This window comes from Gekko japonicus, unplaced genomic scaffold, assembly GCF_001447785.1.
Source record: "Gekko japonicus isolate JY-2015 unplaced genomic scaffold, Gekko_japonicus_V1.1 scaffold84, whole genome shotgun sequence".
NCBI lineage: Eukaryota > Metazoa > Chordata > Lepidosauria > Squamata > Gekkonidae > Gekko > Gekko japonicus.
In genome coordinates this window covers 293,034-311,850 of record NW_015159712.1, presented here as the reverse complement: position 1 = coordinate 311,850, position 18,817 = coordinate 293,034, and the positions used below count along the sequence as shown (strand labels likewise).

General features: G+C 43.0%; 1 protein-coding gene across 1 annotated transcript in view; it reads right to left on the bottom strand.

Moving 5' to 3' along the window:
- Window positions 1-349: 349 nt before the first annotated feature.
- CKAP5 (cytoskeleton associated protein 5) overlaps window positions 350-18,817 on the bottom strand; it is a 128,787-nt gene continuing 110,319 nt past the window's right edge. The window contains 3 exon segments of the mRNA XM_015406899.1: window positions 350-2,990; window positions 5,544-5,698; window positions 13,075-13,234. Coding sequence (XP_015262385.1) covers window positions 2,748-2,990; window positions 5,544-5,698; window positions 13,075-13,234 — 558 coding nt within the window. The 3' untranslated portion in view covers window positions 350-2,747.

Sequence of the window (18,817 nt, the reverse complement as noted above, 5' to 3'; positions counted from 1 at the left end):
CTAGCAGTTCGAAAGCAAGAAATTGCAAGTCGCTAAATAGGTATCGCTTTGGTGGCAAGGTAATAGCATTCCATGCGCCTCGGCATTTAGTGATGTCAGCCACATGACCACGGAAACATCTTCGGACAGCACTGGGTCTTCAGCTTCGAAACGGAGATGAGCACCGCCCCCTAGAGTCAGATTCGACTAGCTTTCGAACAAGAGAAACCTTTACCTTTACCTTAAATGTAGTCAAGATCAATCTTTGTATCTTGGTCTCACTCAACTCAGGAGGGGAAAGGTAGAACAGGCCAGGCAAGCTCCAAACTCTGCACTGAGTTATTGATGGGCAGATACACGAGGAACAGCATTTGGTGGGATGCGGTTTTATTTAAGCCATTAAGAAATAGTCACAGTAGCATTTCTGAAAGCAAATCAATGGATCCCACTATTTTCTGAGCTGTTAGCCAAGCCTTTTCTACAGTGGAAACCACTCCTCCACTGAGCGAATGAAGCTCCATTAAAAAAATTAGAATGTCAAATTCTATAAATATTAGACAATTACAACCATTTGTTTACACTCAATAAACGTTCTTCTCTATACAGCCCACAGTCACATCAAGGAAATGACCTTATCAGTCACTGTCGAAGAGAGAAACTGGTTCCATTTCTCTTGGAGTACTTTTCATAGTTATATTGCCAAGATTCAGGGAGTACAGAGAAATTTAGTAGTAAAAATGTAACATTTATTCAAACATTCTGTAGAAACATTTCCACTGGCTTTATGATAAGTTGAATAGGCCTAAACAGGGTATTTCTGAAATTGAAACCATGTACCATGAAACCAAACCTGCACTGTTGTACTGAGAGGAACAGCTATTGTAGACAAAGTAGAAAGTTTGTCACAGAAGCTTCATTGCATTTCCAAGTCTCATTTATGAACCCATTTTATAAATTTGTATCCAACTGCCATTACCCGTCATTACTAGTGCATTTATTATATCAATGAAGTGACCCAGTAGACTATAATGTAATGCTTTTCTATAGAATGAAATTCAGACTAGGGCATCAGCTACAAAAGGGACTGTGCTCTGAAACTGCACAAGAAAAATATACCCTAGAAAACCACAAGCATTTTTGCATCATTTCAAGGCACACCACAGTGCAAGCAAATGATGAACTGCAGCTTTTAAATAGTCAGCTCATTTTCCCTCCGGTATGACAGGGATGCTAATTCACTCTTTACAGTCCTACCTGCAATAAGTGTTTGTGTGAAAGAATAAACTGAGATAACCCAAGAGTAGGAAAAAAGAGAGACTGTGGAGCAGATTTCTCCCATGTACACTAGTACTCTACTGTGGACTACATTTATAAATCAGTGCACACATAAAACACAATGGTATATGAGGTTTCTATAAAAATCAAATTGATGGTTTGGGTACAGCTGGAAGGTAGGTTACAGACAGCACTATATCAAGGCCTAAGATTTCTAAAGAAACAAAAATGAGATGAAGCCTCTGTCAGTCATGGGAAAGCACTGATATTCAAAAGATTACCACTACGAAGCTGCAACATGACTTAGTTCAAAAGAGCCCAAAGTGGCGCAGCAGGGAAGACCTCAAAAAGACAAAAGAAAAAATCCTTTCAATTCTAAGGAGGTTCTGTGAATCAGATCGTAAGAGGTACACGGATGTTACACTGCATAACACATACATAAAAGCAGCAACAGATTCAGGAATTCCCCTGACCATGTTTCACAAAAGTATCATCCACTTCAGAGCACAAGCAACCAGGAAACAGTGTCCTAAGGGGACATTGTCAATCTTCAGCAGCAATCATAGGTCATACAAAGTTTCTAACAGCTTACGGCTGCCAACTAAATTGGAAGTTTGCCAAGATCAAATGAGCACATTTAAATATCTAGGGTCCTAGAGCAGGTACAATAATAACAAAAGGAGAAACAAAAAGTCATCAGAAGAACTCGGTCCAGTCTTGAATGTGGGATGCTGAATTTATCTTTCAAGTTAAAAGTTTCTAATATCAAAAGGGATGAAACCAATTCCTCAAAACAGACAGTCAGAAAAAGCTTTCTCCCCAAACCATTCAGGAGGCTCTGGCAAAAGCAACCTGCAGCATGCCTGCACTTTTAATGACTCTGCTTCTGACTACAGCCTCAACACGTACCAATCCACTGCTATTGCTGGGACTTTAGCCACTCACTCACATCTAGAAATGCCATGTCACTGGCATCTAGAAACACTGACAGACCTTTCCCACCAACAGTCACTGTTGCTCCCAGAGAGTTAATGCAAACTTTATTTACAAAAAGACACTTAAATTAGTTACTTCATGCCATGCGTCCATACAGAAACGGTTCCAAGGATTATATGGAGAAGAAATGCACAAAATTAAAAGATCATCCACTGGAGAACTTTTAAGAGTTAAAAGCTAGGAAACATAGGACAACTTTACAAATAAAAACAAGTTATGAGAAACTGGATGGACCAGGAGGATGGTTGTTTATAGGCCTGTACACCCAAACTAATACATAGACAGTCTTCTACAGTCAAGAGATGCTCACAGAGAAGCAAAGTATGTACAAAGACTTGTGCCACAATGACTTGGAACTTCCTCCAAGATCCACGGTATTATACACATAAACCAGTTTGTATACATGAGGCCTACATGAGGCCTCTTTAGCTACGAAGACTTCTAGTTTAGTAAACTAAGGCTGAATAGCTCTGCAACAGCCGTGCTCTCACGCCATTTCACTTGCGGCTGCTTTTTATTCTCTCCAGTCTTTTTTTCAAGTCATCAATATTGGATGCTGTGGAGGAAGAAGTGGTGGTTCCAGAAGAGTGGGTCTGATTGGAGTCCGTATCAATGTGCTGGTATTGTTCTCGCGACTCACGAAGCTGCGAAAGCTTACTGTGGAGCATATCTGTGGAGGATGCAACCGTAGGGACCGATGGCTTGGAGAGCTGGGAAGTCAGGGGTGGTCTATCTTCCTGCTGGGAATGAAGACATAGTAATGAAGACAAATGCAACAGTTACATGAACTCATGGGGTCTCTGCCACAATACAGGATTTTTCTTTCTTTTTAATATTGGACTGATCCTTTTAAGTAGTAAGAAATACAGAATGCATAATTATAGGTTGGGGGAGACTTGCCTTGGCAGTAGTATGTGCGAAAAGGATCTAGGGGTCTTAGTAGACCATACACTGAACATGAGTCAGCAGTGTGATGTGTTTGCTAAAAAGGCAAACATGATTTTGGGCTGTATCAACAGAAGTATAGTGTCCAGATCATGTGAAGTGATGGTACCGCTTTACTCTGCTCTGGTTAGACCTCACCTAGAGTACTGTGTTCAGTTTTGGCCACCACAATTTAAGAAGGATATAGACAAGCTAGTACGTGTCCAGAGGAGAGCAACAAAGATGGTGAGGGGTCTGGAGACCAAGTCCTATGAGGAAAGGTTGAAGGAGCTGAATATGTTTAGCCTTGAGAGGAGACAACTGAGAGACAATATGATCACCATCTTCAAGTACTTGAAGGGCTGTCATCTAGAGGATGATGTGGAGTTGTTTTCTGTTGCCCCAGAAGGTTGGACCAGGACCAACAGGTTAAAATTAAATCAAAAAAGTTTTTGGCTAAACATTAGGAAGAACTTCCTGACAGAGTGGTTCCTCAGTGGAACAGGCTTCCTTGGGAAGTGGTGGGACCATGAGGATGGTTGTTTATAGGCCTGTACACCCAAACTAATACACAGACAAGTCTTCTACAGTCAAGAGATGCTCACAGAGAAGCAAAGTATGTACAAAGACTTGTGCCACAATGACTTTGCAGGTTTTCAAACAGAGGCTAGATGGCCATCTGACAGCAATAAGGATTCTGTGAACTTAGGCAGATCACGAAAGGGAGGGCAGGAAGGATTGCTTCAGTGCTTAGTTCTTGTGGGCCTTTTTTACATGACCAGGGGAATGCTGATTGCCATTTTGGGGTCAGGAAGCAATCCTGGAGGGGTTTTTTGTCATCTTCTGGGCATGGAACAGCGGTCACTGTGGGTGTGGAGGGGGAGGTATTTGTGAATGTCCTGCATTGTGCAGGGGGTTGGACTAGATGACCCTGGCGGTCCCTTCCAATTCTATGATTCTAAGAATGAATTTCACACTCCCGTATTTATAACACAATTGAAATCATGGAATAGTCAATTTGCTTGATACTTGCTCCACACTTGGGTGTAGTCCAGGTGTCTTTTTATATCCCATACAACCTGTAACTGTCCAAAGGACAGTTTGCTTGTGTAAGCATACAGAAAACAGCCAACCTGTGCTAAACCAAATCCATATAAAGAGTGAAGATGTGATATTTAACGCCTGTGTTCCTACACTGCATTGAGACAGACATGATACTTGTAGTTATCAGCTGACAGTACCTTTCTGAATGAACCAAACGTCCGCAACAAATGTGTCATTAATTCAAAAGGTAAAGAGATAAGCAAGAAACAACTGCTTTTTGGATGTTCCAACTTTCCCTCTTTAAATACTCAATGGTGACTGCATCATGAAATTTCAAATTAAACAGCATGCAGAGCCTGAAGCAAGGGAACAAACTGCTCTGGCAAGAGGCCCTAGAGTAAAGTCACTGGGGACCAAGGACTGATTCCCGTGATGGCAGAACTACAGTGCAGCATCTCACTTATACAGCTTGCAGCAGCCTTTGCCCTTAAGGCCCGCCCCATTACCATAGCGGTGTGTTCATGTTTAATTTACTAACTTCAAAGAGATGGAACAGCTGATTGTTTTGTAGCCACTGTATACATATTGCCCATTATTCCTCACTACTCTAATACAGGCCCTGACCTGGATAGTCCAGGCTAACCTGATCTCATCAGATCTTGGAAGTCGGCCCTGGCTACTGTTTGGATGGGAAACCTCAAAGAACTACCAGGGTTGTGACACAGAGGCCAGCAATGGCAAATCTCCTCTGAACTTCTCTTGCCTTGAAAACCCTACAGGGTCGCCATAAGTCAGCTGTCATTGACAGTACTTTCCATCACACTCTGATACAGAACTGTACTCTGAGATTCTTCTTCTATTAATGGAACAATTAACTGCAGTACAAGAACGTAAGATTAAGAACCTTGGCACAATTCAGTCACTCGTTGGAGGCCGTCACCCCATTGGCCCCCCTCCACAAGAGCCAATTCATGGGATCTATGGGAGCAGGGAAAGTAGTTAAGATCTGCTGCAAGATCTGTGATCATAATCTGAGGCTCACAGATTTCTTGGCAGGAGAGATCAGCTAGTCACACTAGGAAAAGTTAGTTAAGAGCAGCATTACAGGGGAAGCATGAAAAGCTGCAGTGCGAGTCATAGGTCACTTGTGTTTCCTCCTTTCCCACTTCTGCGTAACATCAGAAGTGGCTTCCAGTCTAACAAAAGCAAGCAGTCTACAAGCAAGAGTAAAGGCCTCTATACCAAGAATGAACAAGCCAAGAGGAAACAGTCGCCTACAGAGAAGGACTAGAGAGCCTGGTGGAATGTTATCACACTTATAATACCTTTGCATTGTCAAGGCCACATCGTTGCCTGAGGATTTTTAGCCTTTCCAGGTAAACAGAAGGCCCCACTTCTTCACCATTTGAATTTCCTATTGATGAAGATACTGTATTAGTGGGAGTAGGGATACACGATACCTCCATCTGTGGAGAAACCCCTGGAAAAAGAAAATACAACAGAATGAATTCTAAGCAGACACTGATGGTTGCAGTGTTTCTTCGGGTCTGTTCTGACATTACTCAAGTAACATGGGAACCACTCCAGTGTGGCTCTTTCCACACCATTAAGTTAATTATAGAAGCCCCAGACCCAGACCATGTGAGATGAATGGCTTCTTCCCACACTGGCACTGTTCCAGTTTCAGAAAGACACATGGCAGGGACCCCTCCCACATGGCTATGGCTTTTGACATTATCCTAGTAGTATAGGAAGGAATAACAGTACACCAGTATCTCCCATGCCACCTGGAGTAATGTCAGAACTAGGGACAGGCACGGACCAGCTCATGGACCAAATCTGAGCGCAGACTGGGGGCCCAGTTCGTGAGCTCAGTCCATGCAATCATGCCACCCACAAACTGTGAGCCAGACACAGTGGTGCCGAGGACTGCCGAGGCAATGGGGGATTGCCTTCCATTCCCTCTCTGAGGCACAAATTGCCTTCCATTCCCTCTCTGAGGCACAAATTGCCTTCCCTTCACTTGTGGAAGTGTGCTGACTTCAGAGAGTGAAAGGAGGGCATATTTAAATGCTTCCCCTTCCTTTCCCCAGTTGTGCTGCAGCAGCAACACACTTCTTCCCTTCACTCCTGGGAGCGTGCTGCCGCTGCGGTGCGACTTCAGAGCGTGAAGGGGGGGTGCTTAAATGCCTCCCTTTCCCTTCCCCAGTCATGGCACAGTGGTGGCACATTTCCATGTGTGAAGGAAAGGCAATTTCTCCCTTGCAGGAGGAGGGAAAAAGATCAGAAGGAGGTGGGGCAATTTGCCTTCCCTTCACTCCCAGAAGCATGCCTCAGTGAGTGAAGGAAAGGCATTTTGAATGCCTTCCCTTCATGCACCCAACGAACCATGATCTGGTCCATAAAATGGGAAGGTCTGGGGTCATAAACCCCATGAACAACAAACCCTCATGAACCTTCCATTTTTTCGGTCAGAGTGGACATTTGTTAGTAGAAAGGTCTTTACACAAGGTTTGCATTTAATATCAGTTACATATCTACTGCTGTAGACATATAGAACTGTAGCAATTTTGAATGCTTTCATCTGCTGTACTTTTGTAGTCTACTTGGCTTTCAATAAAAGTTCTCATGACAAGACTGTTGTCGAGGAGAATTTCATATATTACACGGAAATGGTGGAAAGCACCAGTGACCTATTATGTATAATTAGGGTTCCCAGCAGGCCTGGAGAGAAACGTCTTGTCCTGTTGCAGAGACTAAATATGTGGAAGTGGGCAGTTGAAGCTTCTCATAGCTATGTAAATAACATCACCTGGTAAGTAACGACAGATGCAAAACTTCTGGAAATTTTAAAGTCAAGGCAAATACATTTTTTCCAGAAAAAAAGTCATTTGGGGGGAAAATAAAATCTGTACTACTTACTGTCTTATCAAACCTAAACTTTTTACTAGTTTAACAACATAAAATGCATATTCATAACTGCCTTATAAAGCTGTAGTGACTGGCACATAAACTTTGGAACTTAAAAGTATGTATGTTACAGTTTTCTGTAAGAAAATCTGCACATATAGCGAATACTTGAAAAACAGTTGCAACTTGCTGCACACCCTACAGAACATTCCCCCCCCCCCAATTGAGATGCAGGAAAAAAAGTTGAAGGTACAAAAACAACTTCTGTAGTAAACAAAACAAAGTATATTATTTGAACAGAAACTTTCATAGCATATGGTATCCACAGGAATCATCATCACCTATATGCCATTAGCGACATGTGGCCCCACATCTGCAGATATCTGCAACTGTGGATTGGGGCCACACAGACACTAAACAGATTTTTCAGCAAACTTGGGGGACTCCCCAGGTTTGCAGACAATCTGAAATGTTCAAAAAATACACCAGGGGGACGGGTTTAAATCCCTGAAAAAGTAAAGTAGCATTCTGTGCTTTCCTACCTTGAGTGGGGTGGTTGGTAGCTGTGCCAGGCCCAGCCCAGGACCTGCAGCAGACTACAGACTTGGGGGGGGAGAGAAATCCCATTCTCCTCCACTTTCTCACTAGGTCTGCTGTGGTTCCTGGACTCCACTGCAGCCACAGGCAGGCCCTCTGTGGCTCCTGGGCTGTTTCACCACTGCCAGGCCCACTACACCAGGCATCAGCAAAGCAGCTCGGAGGAGCCACGCTGGGCCCACCAATAACAGCAGGAGAGCCCAGGAGCCGCAGCTCCTTTTATAATCAGTGAAAGGCTTTTAAAGTCAAGGTGGGCACACTGTAGACAAAATCTTAAATCCAAGATGTATTTCTGCACCTGGAAGGAGACCTAGTCTTCATGAGGGGAGCATGTAGGACTTTCAGCGCTTCTCAACAGCTGTATGCCTTCTGTTGTCCTTTTGACCTGACTTGTGGTTGACCTTTTCATCTATCCATGAAACCCCTGTGACACATTTACCGACAGACTAGGTAAAAAGTAACTTGTTGCCCTACCTTGCAGGAGGGGGGAAAAGATCAGAAGGAGGTGGGGCAGATACTGCACCAAAGTCTCAGAGAAAAAATGGATGTTTCATTAGCTGTTGAGCTCTCTAGACAGGTAGCAAACATTAAGGTACATGTGCTTAGAGCATAGGGTGCATCAGCTTGCAGTTTTTTCTCAAGTACTGGGTATATTTGTAATTTTGCTTGTACAAAACTAAAGCATTTATAACTTTTAAATTCCATAAATGTCAAGTATTACAATGTTACATGTTATGTAAGTTATACATGATGCATTTTATATTGTTAAAGCAATGATATTAGTTTAGGTTTGTTAGGACAGCACTGCATAGATTCCATATTTTCTCAAAGACTTTTTTCCAGAAAAAAAAATTCTGGACATTTTAAATCTCAAGTTGAAGGACTGGAAGCAGTGGTTGCCACTTCACACATTCCTCAAGAAGGCCATTTAAAGCCAGCAATGTGGGGCTAGCCTGCCCGTTTTGTTTGGCTTTTCCATTGGTCCATGCAGGCACCTGCCTTTTCTTCCTGCTTCGCCTACTGCGACGAGCTGACCTCCAAAACCAGGATGCTTAGTGCATCAAAAGCAGTGAACTGGGAGATTAGGGATTAATGCCTCACTGTAAAGCACAGTTTATTGACAAGATTCTGCCTGTGTGTATCCCCTTCTCTCTGATTGGTCAGCACTAGCTGAGGAGAGCTTTCAAAAGTCTTGTCAGTCTTGTCAGAGGGAGTCAGTCCTCGTTTGGACTTCGGCTTGACAATAGCCAGTCAGGAGGAGTGTGTGTGTCGGTCTGAGGGAAACAGATAAGTCACTTGAGAAGTGAAGGGACACAACTCCTTGTCCTTACTATGCACCGACACACATTTGAGGAAAAGTTCAGAAAATAGAACTTTAAGTCTGTGTGTCAGCCCTAGCTGAATTCCATTTATTCACAGTCTCCCGAACTGGGGTTTAGGTCTGACAGAAGAGACTGGACAGGAGGTTGAAAATCTCCAGTATAGCCAAACAGAAAAAGGATTATCGCTCCTAGGAAGGAGGATATTTCTTACCCAGTTTATTCAGTGGGTTCAACTCAGAAGGGACCCCTGGTTTGTGTGAAAAGGGAAATGGTCTTAGACTCCTCAAGAGTAAAAAAGGGAAAGTTATAATTGCACAAGGGAAGTATTTAAATACAGGAAGAAAGTACTAACTTTCAGGAAACTAAGATAGTTTTATGAAACGTTATTAAGACACATGGTTGCTGAAAGAAATTTCCAAGACAAACAAACCTCTCACAGTTAAGAACTGACTCTCTAAGAATACAAGCTTCAACTATACACTGTTGCCTGTTCAAAATATTGTAATTTGTATCAACAACAACATTTACTCCAACTTCTTGTCCCCTTGCCCTATTCCTAACTCAACGGTGCCCATTCAATAAAATCAACCTTTCTGTTTGAACTTTACTTTGTGTCAAGTGCCATTTCCAAAGAGATTTATAAGAGGACTCCTGCTTAGTTACAATAAATCTCTGGATTGGGCAAAAACCAAATAACATCACAGAGTGGGACATGCTGGAAGTTATAATTCTATCATTCAAATACACTAGTAAGAGGCTGCTCAGTCAGAATGGGGTACAGCTTTGATATGTTTGGTCAATTCACAGAGAAGCAGCAGCAGGGGTCCGTTATACCTACTACTCCCCCCATCCTGCCCACTCATGCCTCCATTTCTTCATCCCTCTCTGGGGTGGGTTTCATCAGCCAGTGTGCCTAGGGGCGCATGGGGACGGACAGGCATTTTTCTCTGTTTGCTGGCAACATTACATGTAACAGAAGACATTGAGAGCCAATGTAGTATAATGGCTGGAGCATTAAACTAGGCTTGGGGAAACCCAAGTTCAAATAATTTCTTGCCATGAAATTCAGCCCTTAGAATTTTCAATTACAAAATATGTCCCCAACTGGACTTCCGGTCTGTGGCTCGACGATGGTGGTCACATTCCCCTATCTCTGGGGAGGCGACTTGCTCACCAGTGGTTTGGACTGGTTGATATTGAAATGCAGGAACTTAGAAGTCTTGCCTCTGGTAGGTGCTCACCTCTGAGGTGGGGGATGCCCTCTAACGGTTCTTTGCCTGAATATTTTGCTTGTCTGACAACCCCTGATCTACAAAGTGCATTCATGTTAGCTCGTTTTAATGCTCTCCCTTCTGCTGTATTGTACGGGAGGTTCAAGAAAATCCCATACTCGACTAGGTTTTGTGCCTGTGGCTTGGGAGAGATTGAAAGTATCAAACATGTTCTCCTGTATTGTTCTTTTTACTGTGATATTCGTGCTGTTTTTCTAGAACCTCTTTATCAGAGTCAAGTAGGGCAATCTGATGAATATAAGATCATTTCACTATTATCTTCCCATAACCCCAAGATCATAGATGCTGTAGCTAAATTTCTCTGTTGTGCTATTAAGACGAGAAGATTGTTTCAGTTGTAAGGGTAAAGGGTGTATCCTTGTCTCCCTGCTGTATGTTCCATTCTGATTGATTGATTGATTGATTGCCATGAAATTCACTGGGTGTTCTTGGGCCAGTTTTCTCTTTATCTAGCCCAGCATCATAGGGCTGTTGTGAGGATAAAATGTAGAAGGGTGAGGAGAGAATAAGAACACCACCCTGAGTTTCTTGGAGAATAAAAACGGGATAAAAATGTAATAAATCTTGCCTGCCATGAGAACTTTGAGCCCCAGATTACTTTTGAAGCTCACAAATATACTTGTGGAGCTCTGCAAATGCCTATTCTTACATTATATCAGAAATTCAAGTTACTTGCTTCTACGATAAACTAGAATCCAGGACGTTATCTTTTATTAGACTAATGTGCAAGCAGTACTATACCATCTTTAAGTGTAAAGTCTGTTGCTGAGACTACAAAATGAACATCACTATGCTGCTGGGAAATCCCATTTAAAATGAACCTACAATACCAATCTGCTTGAGAATACTGCCATAACAATGACATATACATACAACCTTTTCCTGCAAGGTTAACTTGTGATAAACCATTTGGGCCAACAGCAAGTGAAAACCTCATATATGGATCAAAATTGTACCAGAAAACTGCATATTTTAATCTATGTTGAAACAGGTTATTTGACAATCTAATTGTTTTCCCAATATGTAATGCTAATCTGAGTATATTTTATTTTCCTAAATTGACCCCCCCCAAGCACCAAGAAGACAGAGCATCACTTGCCCCAGAGCCCCTAGCTATACCTTGTGGCTAATAGCCACTGATGGACCTCTGCTCCATATGCTTATCTAATTCCCTTTTGAAGCCGTCCATGCTTGTAGCACCCACCACTTCCTGTGGCAGTGAATTCCATGTGTTAATCACTCTTTGGGTGAAGAAGTACTTCCTTTTATCCGTTCTAACCCGACCGCTCAGCAATTTCATGGAGTGCCCACGGGTTCTTGTATTGTGAGAAAGGGAGAAAAGTACCTCTTTCTCTACCTGCTCTTTCCCATGCATAATCTTATAAACCTCAATCATGTCACCCCTCAGTCGTCGTTTCTCCAAGCTAAAGAGCCCTAAGCGCCTTAACCTTTCCTCATAGGGAAAGTGTTCCAACCCTTTTATCATTCGAGTTGCTCTTTTCTGCACTTTTTCCAAAGCTATAATATCCTTTTTAAGGTGTGGTGCCCAGAACTGCACACAGTATTCCAAATGAGGTCTCACCATTGATTTATATAGGGGCATTATTATATTGGCTGATCTGTTTTCAATACCCTTCCTAATAATCCCCAGCATAGCATTGGCCTTCTTTATTGCAGTCACACACTGTCTCGACATTTTCAGTGAGTTATCCACTACAACTCCAAGATCTCTCTCTTGCTCAGTCTCTGCCAGTTCAGACCCCATCAACGTGTATTTATATTTAGGATTTTTGGCTCCAATGTGCATCACCTTGCACTTGGCCACATTGAACCCCATTTGCCATGTTGACGCCCACTCGCCCATCTTTGACAGATCCCTTTGGAGTGCCTCACAATCCTCACTGGTTTTCACCACCCTGAACAACTTCGTATCATCTGCAAATTTAGCCACTTCACTGCTTACTCCCATCTCCAAATCATTAATGAACAAGTTAAAAAGCAGTGGACCAAGTACTGATCCCTGCGGTACCCCACTGCTTACCACCCTCCACTGAGAAAATTGCCCATTTATACTCACTCTCTGTTTTCTATTAATTAGCCAGTTTTTGATCCATAAAAGGACTTGTCCTTTTATCCCATGATTTTTGAGCTTACTTAGGAGCCTTTGATGAGGAACTTTATCAAAAGCTTTCTGGAAGTCAAGGTAAACAATATCTATTGGGTCCCCCTTGTCCACATGTTTGTTCACCCCCTCAAAGAACATTAACAGGTTAGTGAGAAGATCTTCCCTTACAGAACCCATGCTGAGTCTGCCTCAATATACATAAGTTTATATAAGTAGTTGTGTTCTACTAACAAATCCTGATGTATCCTTAAAAACCCAGGTTAAACTTTGCTGCTCAAATTGAGCAACCAAACAAAAATCCATTGCTTTCTGCCATGGATGCAGTTTGACTTGTTAGCACAAAAACAAGGATGGTCCTCCCTTGCAAGACATTTGTCAGGCCGGCAACAACTTCCTTTATTCCTGTTCCATAGCTCTTTGAGAATAGTCTGCAGGTATTCCATAACATAATTTCATGCCTTGCATTTCAGAGTACCAATTTACCTAAGAACTTCATTACTACTTCTGCAGTCACTACTAAGTTGAAAAAAGTCTGAAAGCTGCATCAGAACAGCAACAGGTCACACACACACACACACCCGAAGTCCAAGCTGCCATACTGTGAAGTTACCTGTAGAAGAAGGAATGCGTCCTTTGCCCTCTCTTTCCATTTCAATCAGCCGAAGACCTCTTTCCACATAGCTCTGGAAGAACTGGGAAGAGTTCTTGAGGAAGGGCTCAATGTCTGCATCAGAATATTTCTTTTTGTATTCATATAACTCTGCAAGGCCCTGTAGAAAGTAAAGTTCCTGAGTTATCTAAAATGTGCATACTTACCGAAAAGACAGGCTTACCTGATGTTTTAAAAGTGATAATATGTACAATCCTACACATACGTCTGCACAGAGCCAGTTTCAAAACAGTCTTGCCAGTGAACTGATGCTCATTCCCCTTCTTGATACCACATCTTTCAAGCACATGTGCATGCCTTGAAGAACAGCTTGACCACCTCCACTACCGCTTGAAGGCTCGCCCATAGAACAAAGATGACTAGAAGGAGTCAAGCGGGCACAGATCCTCACCATTTAAGCAGCAGCAACTTAATTTCTTGGTCTATGTGTAGTCCCAGATATGAGAACCTAGCAAGCAAAGATAAACTGGTTGCCTGCCAAACACAAAGCATCTTTGGTCCTTCAGGACACTTGATGTCTATGAAGATAGAATCCAAGTACCCTATGGACATCTGAAGTTCACGGATGGCTATTCTGAGATACAGGGGAAAAAGAGGACGCAAGCATGATGTCCTCAGCAAGATGGAAAATTAGACTGCATCTTTGAAAGAACTGTCATATCAAGGCACAGAACAATCTTCTCCCGATGGATCAGTAAGAAAGGGGGATAAGTGATACAGTGTATAGTTCACTAACATGGTGAACTGAAGCTATGGCCACCAGGAAAGTAGTTTTGAATTGAAAATGCAAATCACGAGAAGTCAAATGGTTTGTGGCATTATTACAAAGGCTCCAAACTAGAAGGCTTGATGATGGGCACAAGTTCTGTAGGCCCTTGAAGAAGCACTTAACCAAATAATGAACCACAGGACAAACCACATGCCATCATGTGCATTCACATCAGTAAGGCCAATCCTGATGTCTTGAGGTACTCAAGATCAGGATAAGGTGCTGTGTGGGGCAGAATGTATAATTCTACTTGCATCATCGCATTTATTGCTTTTTAGTTTCCTTGTTCCAAGGAGAAATTCCAAGAGGATGAAAGAGGTGCCTTTAATCATAGCTTTGCCCTGCAGCAACTTCCAGGGTATGCAAACTGTGATGTCAGACTGTTGTTGTGATGAGGAAATAATGGAGCAAATAAAGCTGCCCGCCTTCTCTCAGGGAATTGCAGGTCAGCCAAGGCTGATGTGGCTACCAAGGACTATAAGAAAGCAGTCTGCGCAGTACGAATGGATGGAGAGACTGTAGTATGAAAGAGAGGGTTCCCCTCCATGCAGCTACCCACAAGGCCTCTGCCTCACTGCACAATAGAATACAGTTGTTTGCACACTGGACAACATTGTGACATATCTGGCCCAAAGTCCCAGAGAATGCACATGGAAAATGTGTCATGCTATCACATAAGTCCCACAGGTGCATGGACGTATGACACAGGATTGTAATGGCCATGCCATTTTGAGTATCCTGCTCCACTAAATCTACACAGACAATACAGTTCTATGGTGACTTGGTGGCCTTTTTTCACTGTCTGCATCTGAAGGAGTACTTTCATCATGCCTCAGAACAGAACGTGAATGGCATCTGCACCACACAGCTGAATTCCCAATCGACTGCTGAACAGCTGCCATCTCTCCCCCTCACTGTCAGACAACACACTGACCACCAATCGCCACCACCCAACTCTACAGGGAAAAGGACTCTACATGGATCCCCACCACCTGATCGCTGCAATGCCACACTGGATCTCTATATATAATGTTTTTGCTGCTAAACACAAACTTATGATCAAGAGACATCATCTCTCACAACACAACCTCACCCACGCCAAAAGAAATGCAATAAACAGCCTCAGAAACAATCCTGACATCATTATTAAAGAAACTGACAGAGGAGGAACAGTCACCACGGACAATTCAAGCCACATTCCAGAAGCCAAAAGACAACTCTCCACTTTCTCCAAAGGACTCTCCTCAGACCCCACTCAGGAATATCAAAAGGAACTAAATAGGATTATGGAAGAATTAGCAGCTCACATACAGGAACGTATCTATGTGGTCATGTCCCTGGAATGTAGCCAGTCAGCTCCTCCATCAGTCATGCAAAGCCCATTCTAAAGGGGGAGTCAAGAGGAGGGCTGATTCCCCCCAAGGAGCTAGGAGCCTCTTCCCTGATACTTTGGTCTTAACAAACGACCTGGATCTCCAAGACAATAAGCAATGGGCCAATTTCGGCAATTTCCCCTACACTTAACGACAGGAAAGGTTTCTGCCCATCCTTAATCATGTAGAGTACCCAGCTATCACTGTTTACATGTCTACTTCCAAATCATCCCAGTGGATACTTATAATGCAAACAAAGAATTTCTTTTCAGGCAGCCCATCTTCATGAAGTTGTAATTTTTATCATTCTCACATCTCACAATCCTCCCCCTCCTCATTCTCAGCAAAAGTGTATAAAAAGTTATCCCTCAACCCCAATTTTTGTAACCAGTTTGGAATCCATCCAGTCACACCAGCTTCACGGTTAGCTTCTCTGCTATACAGAACATCTTTGCTGCACTCTCTCCTGCCTGGTCACTTCCACTCTCCCAGAGCCGCTTCTAGTCACCAAGGAATCCTTCACCCTTCTTGACCAGGCTTGCAGGTTTTTTGATTCACACCCTTTCAGTATCCCCCCACCCCTCCCACTGGCAGGCAGCTTGCTAGGGAAAAGTTTTAACATCTTTTTTCATTCTGTAAATTGACATTTTTACCTTGCAAACCACTCAAATTCTTACTCTTATTTTCTCTTACAATGAAAAACCTCTTCTGTTTAAGAAAGCTTATTCCCCCTCTTTCTTTCAAGTGTTGGTCTGAATCTCGAACTTGGTATACAGAGGATTAAGATCTTGATTATATTTATACCCCAAAATAACATGTGTTTTCTCCATACTAGTAAGGGGTGCTTTTGCTAGTTAAAGGACCGGCACGCGGACAGCGATTTGGGTACCCATAAGAACCTCGACCAGGCATTTTCTGACTTCTACACAACATACAAAAGCCTGCCAACCAAGAATGCAATAGTTTATTGTCTCAGGCACAGACACTATCACTGTAGGGGTCTCTGGTTACATGGACTCTACTCTCAGACCCTATGTCATTATTGCCCCCAGTAATGTATGGGGCACCACAGGTTTCCTAGAAAAAGCCCAATCTGTTAACAATATTCCAGGAAAACACTACTTTGGCCACCATGGATGTTGAGTCTCTATACACCAACATCCCCACAAAGATGGACTATAAGCTGTTAGCAATACCATCTCTCAACTCCAATGCAACTCAATGGCCAGGGCTCTACTGGTAGCAGAAGCTCCTTTGCATATTAGGCCACACACCCCTAGTGTAGTCAATCCTCCAAGAGCTTACAGAGCTCTTCTTACTGGGGCTACTGTAAGCTCTTGGAGGACTGGCTACACTAGGGGTGTGTGGCCTAATATGCAAAGGAGCTCCTGCTACCAGTAGAGCCTTGTCCATGGCCAACCTCACTACCAATCTCTCCAAGTTCACCGTCAACTGAAACTACTTCAGACTTGGTGAGGATTTATTACTTCAGAACAATGGCACAGCCAAGGGCACCTACATGGTACAACAACATGCTAACATTTTCATGGCTGACCTGGAGCAGTGATTCCTCAGCTCCCATCCGTTAACACCCCTTTTATACCTGAGATTTATTGATGACATTTGCATCATTTGGAAACATGAGAAAGAAGCACGAGAAATTTCACCAGGTCTTCAGCAATTTCCAACCTGACCATGAGCCAATCCACACTAGAAACTCATTTTGTAGATACCACTGTATAAATACATAATGGAAGCATAAAACCCATCTTATACCAGAAATCTACTGATTGCCAAACCCAATCACCATCTTAAACATACCAAACAATCCACTGTCTACAGCCACATCCGTTCTGACCTCTCAGACAGAATCAGCAGCACCCAATTATTTGGCCTCCCTTGCTGAAGCTTTCTAACTGTATGCTGCCCACATTAACAAGATCTCTACTGTTCCTTGGTTTACGGTCTAGTTGCTCCCAGCCACTTAGGATTGTTGAACCTTATTAATTTATTGTAGTACCTGCCTTTTTAATTGTTTTAATTATTTATTTGTTATAATTGTTTTGTAACTTTACTGTTGTGACCCATCCTGAGCCCACTTGCAGGAAGGGCAGGCTATAAATTGAAATAAATAATAAAATTCTCATCTGCAAGATCTACAGCAGATGTTTTTGGTATTACAATACCACCTGATGTAAAGAAACAGTTAAACAAAGCCAGAATGATACCACGGAATAACCTGTTACAAGATACTAGTTGAGTAATTGATCTGTTTCAAGGTTATGGTGCTGACCTTTAAAGCCCTACATGCCTGGGACCAGCATACCTTCGGGACCTTCCCTCTCCACATATGCCCCAGAGAACCTTGGGCTCCGCCAAACAACACCTACTGGTAGCCCCTAGCTCGAAAGATGTCCGCTTAGCCTGGGCCAGGGCCTTTTCTGCCCTGGCCCCCGCCTGGTGGAACATGCTCCCAATTGAGATCAGGGCTCTGCGGGACTTGCTACAATTCCTCAGGGCCTGTAAAACAGATGTTTTTTACCATCTTGGCCTCCCCTGCCCGTAACAGGCCTACAGATGCCTGCTATCCTACTAACACCTACAAGAAGTGTATCAGGCTTCTCTGGACTGATGTTATTTTCTGCTGCAATTCTGTTTTTATTTAATTGATTTTTAATTGTATATTTATTGTTTTGTCTCTGTTGTGAGCTGCCCTGAGCCCATCATGGGATAGGGCAGGATAGAAGTGTAATAAATAAATAAATAGGTCCAAACAAAACAACTAAAGAACACTGGTGGTGGTCACCTACAGCTCTCAGTTCATACTGGTTCAATGCATCATCAACAATCTGCAATCTATGCTAGACAATGATACTTCTCTTTCACAGGCATTGGGAGGCAAACCTTTTCTTGTGCACAGACAGCCTCCTAACCTTGAACCACTTTTTGCCCACAACAATGCCCTTCCTAAGATAGGCACAGACTCTAGGGCCTGCAACAAACCAAGAAGAAGAAGAAGAGATTGGATTTATACCCCGCCCTTCACTTGGAGTCTCAGAGCGGCTTACAAACTCCTTTCCCTTCCCCTCCCCACAACAGACACCCTGTGAGGTGGGTGGGGCTGAGAGAACTCTGACACAAACTGCTCTCTCAGGAACAGCTGTGCCAGAGCTTGTGACTGACCCAAGGTCACATCAGCAGGTGCAAGTGGAGGAGTGGGGAATCAAACCAGGTTCTCCCAGATTAGAGTCCGCACACTTAACCACTACACCAAACTGGCTCTCACCTTTCTCCCCATATTCACTCTAACAACACAATCACCAACCTTAACACCAGCCACCCCATCTTAGGCTCATTCATTTGTTCATCTTCCAATTTATATAGGCTGTCAAATGTGAGCAATGCCCTTCTAACCACTACATGAGAAAACCAAGTCAGTCCCTACGCAAAAGAATGGGGAAAAGTCCAAATTAAAAAACACAACACTCAAAAACCAGCAGGAGAACATTTGAATCTTCCAGGTCATTCCATTACTGACTTA